The 3,477-nt window shown below is 60.6% G+C and overlaps 1 protein-coding gene across 1 annotated transcript; it reads right to left on the reverse strand.

Moving 5' to 3' along the window:
- Nucleotides 1-515: 515 nt before the first annotated feature.
- TMEM150A (transmembrane protein 150A) lies at nucleotides 516-2,890 on the reverse strand (the record flags this gene model as incomplete). Its single annotated transcript, XM_008943628.1, has 2 exons — nucleotides 516-760; nucleotides 2,698-2,890. Coding segments are annotated over 2 exons (438 nt in total), but the record flags the coding sequence as incomplete, so codon positions are not given.
- Between the last annotated feature and the right edge of the window lie 587 nt (nucleotides 2,891-3,477).

A 3,477-nucleotide genomic window follows, 5' to 3' on the forward strand; every position in this document is an offset into this window, starting at 1 on the left:
CAGACACACCCACACCACCGTCTCCTCCTGAGGAAGGGAAAAAAGGCACTTGGGGTTTTTGGCTCCTCTGAGTCACAGGGGCCAACTGGAAGGTTTGCTCTGCTGACCCCTGTGGCCATGAAGGAGAGGAACGGCTTGCGTGGGGAGGGGATGGTGAGCTCCCTGTTCCCCCATGTCCCTTGCACAGGGGAGGCTCTGTATGATTGCCCTCCAGAGGCCCCAGCTCAAGATGGGGCAACCCTGGAGGTTTGGGGCAGATCCTGGCTCTGCCAATAGCAGCACCGGATGGGCATCCTTGTACCCCAGCAGTGACCCCAGACCCTGTGGGCAGGGAAGGGGCAGCTCCTGCAGCAGAGCCTAGGGCACAGCTCCCACCAGGAGGGGAGGGCACCTCACACCCATGTGTGCACACACATGCACTCCGAGGCAGCCAAGGTCTCGGAGACATTCAAGGTGGGAGTGTCACCTGAAGAGCTATTTGGGGTTCCCCACTGTGAGCCTGCCTCCCATGGGGCTCAGGCCATGGCCAGGCCTTCCACATGGCCGTGGATGCAGGCCATGCTGGACATGCCACTCTCGCCTTTGTAACTTTTGGGGACCCGGCTGGCTTTCAGCAAGACCAGGAAGGTGTCTGTGGAGATGGCCCCAAACTCAAAGGTGAAGGTGCCGTAGAAGACCAGGACATCAATGATGAACATCCACTCACACAGGGCAGCCACATGCTGCAGCACAAAACTCTCCTGGATAAAGAACACACCGCCTGAGGGCACCCCTGTCAAGGAAAGCACAGCTGGACCTCAGCCACCCCATGGAGGACCACAGCCCACTGCCACTGCATGCCAGGGTGGGCGTGAGCAGCCCCTCTCTGCAGGAAACACACCATCACCCCTAAAAGCAAGAAACCCCACATGCTTCTGCTGGCACCACGACGGCCCAGGCACGGGCGAGGCAGCAGCACACGTTCCCAAACCACCTTGGTAAATCACAGGACTCATGCCAGGCAGGGATTTTCTGAAGAGGCCGGGGCAGGGGGAATTCAGGCAGCAGCCTTCAGGGAAAGCTGGGTGCTCACATGCCTCACCCGCTCCACACCTCTTGCCTCTTCCTTAAATCAGGCTGATAATCCCCATCTGCTTGTGGGACACACTTGAAGTTGAGAAAACTCAATCCGCCCTGCATGCCCTTGGTAAGAGGGTTTGGACTGCTGCATCCCGGCCCCACAGCACTCCCCATCCCTCTGCACTGCTGTCTGGCTCACCCCAGAGAGGGGCCTGCTGCTTCTCCTCCAGGTCCTACCACTGCCAGAGCTTCTTTATGGTTCTCTCATCCCCACCAAAGATCTCCACGAAAACCTACTGCCAGAGCCACCAGAGGTGAGGGGAGAAGGCAAGCCCATCCCCACCCCTCTAGGTGAAGCCTCTGGCAGTACCCTGCCTTAGAATCATAGAATCATAGAATCATTTAGGTTGGAAGGGACCTCCAAGATCATCAAGTCCACCCACCGAGCCACCAGGGCTCCAAAGTCCTCTGCCAAAACAGATCAGAATCTGTCAGGGTGCGAAGGGATCACTGCCAAAGAGACCAAGATCTGGGGACAGCTGGAGAGGCAGGGACCTTACCTGTGCAGGGTAGAGCCCTCCGCTCACTCCCTGCTTCCCAAACAGGTGAGGTTCCGAGCCCTTTCCCCACACTGTCCCCACCACAGCTCACTGCTTTCCCACTTCCAGCCCTCAGCAGTTACAGAGCAGCATGGGCACGGCAGGCGGGCACTAGACCCATCTCCCTTGTCCTTACACGCCCTGCCTGTCTCACCCAGCTGGCACAGCCCCATGGTACTCCTGCCCTTCCCAGCTCCCTGCCTGCTTCCTGCCCCGCCTGACTGCTGTGGTGACAGAGAGAGACCCCCTGGCACACCCCATGCCCACCAGCACCCCCCAGACTCCTCCTGCACTGCTCAGCCCAGCCAGAGCCCGGCCAGCCTCTCTGGGACCCGTGGACACCACATGCTTTTCCCTTTCCTGCCCAATAACCAGCACTTTCCCAATTTATCCCTAACCTCCGTCCCAAATAAGCCCCTGGCTCTGGCCACACACTTGAGACCATTCTTCCAGCCTCACCCTGCCTGCTGCTGTGCTCCCCCCGCCTGGCACTGCAGACCCCAGTGCCTGCTCACCAAGCCTCCCCTTGTCCCACATGCAGGTCGGCTGGTGGGTGCTGGTGAGCCCTGGCTGGCAGAGGAGCTGCCATGTGCCCACCTGGCACCCTCACAGAGCATTTTTGTACTCAGCTCCAGTCATACAGGCAACTCAGATGGACTTTGCATCGCCGAGGGCTCAGCATACTTTCCTCTCATTAAAAAACCCAAACAATTAATGGGCCCTTCCACTCTGCAAGGTATGGGGCTGGAGCCTGCAGCAGCAGCCGGGCTGGGCTACAGCAGCCAGAGCAGGGCCGAGTTTGGGGCACCCCAGTGACCTGAGAGATTCCCACCAGACTCCATTCCCCTCCTCAGCCCCTTCCTGGCCCTGCTGCTGCTGCTCCCCAAGCCTACACCTGCAGCAAGCTGCCCACCCTCAGCTCCCTGCAGAGTCCTTCTGGCGACATCCCCGCTGCCAGCCCAAAGGATGGAGGACATGGGACATGGCCTCCCCACAAGGACCACCTTTCACCAGCCTATCCTGGATCTCCTCCCCGCACCCTTCAGAAGGATATTGAAGACAAGGGTGAGGAAGGCCACCATGGTGAGGATGCTACGTAAGTGTCCGGTCCAGTACTGCCCGCGGGTTTTGGCCATGCGGTAGGTGAGGATGGACTGCAGGAGCAGGAACAGCATGCTGGTGGGGAAGGCCACCCCCGCCCCGATGTAGTGCAGCACCTTGGCATGATCCACCTGCGGGGGAGAGAGACCATCGGTGCTGGCACAGCTCTGCTCCAGGGGGTGGGCTTGTCCCCAGGTAAGGGTGCAGGCAGTGCCAGGAGCAGGTCCAGGCTGCTCGCCCCGTGCCCAGCTCCTGGCTGAAGAGCAGATTTGAACCTGCTGTCTGCTACTGAGGTCTCAAAGCCCTTCTGTTTCTCTCATCCGTGGGACGGTAGCTTCTGAGCGAGACCATCGGTGCTGGCACAGCTCTGCTCCAGGGGGTGGGCTTGTCCCCAGGTAAGGGTGCAGGCAGTGCCAGGAGCAGGTCCAGGCTGCTCGCCCCGTGCCCAGCTCCTGGCTGAAGAGCAGATTTGAACCTGCTGTCTGCTACTGAGGTCTCAAAGCCCTTCTGTTTCTCTCATCCGTGGGACGGTAGCTTCTGAGCCCCTCGGGCAAACAGCCCTACTGTGCCTGGGGGCACGTGCCAGCTCTGCCCTGAGCAGCATCTGGGGCTGCCCACGCCCTCTCCCGGGGGTCACAGCAGAGCTGCTGAGCCACGGCTGGAGCACAGGGGGAACGGGGGCCAGCGAAGCCTCTCCCTGGGGGGTGGCGGCGGCAGC

The sequence above is a fragment of the Merops nubicus genome, unplaced genomic scaffold (assembly GCF_000691845.1).
Source record: "Merops nubicus isolate BGI_N331 unplaced genomic scaffold, ASM69184v1 scaffold36497, whole genome shotgun sequence".
NCBI lineage: Eukaryota > Metazoa > Chordata > Aves > Coraciiformes > Meropidae > Merops > Merops nubicus.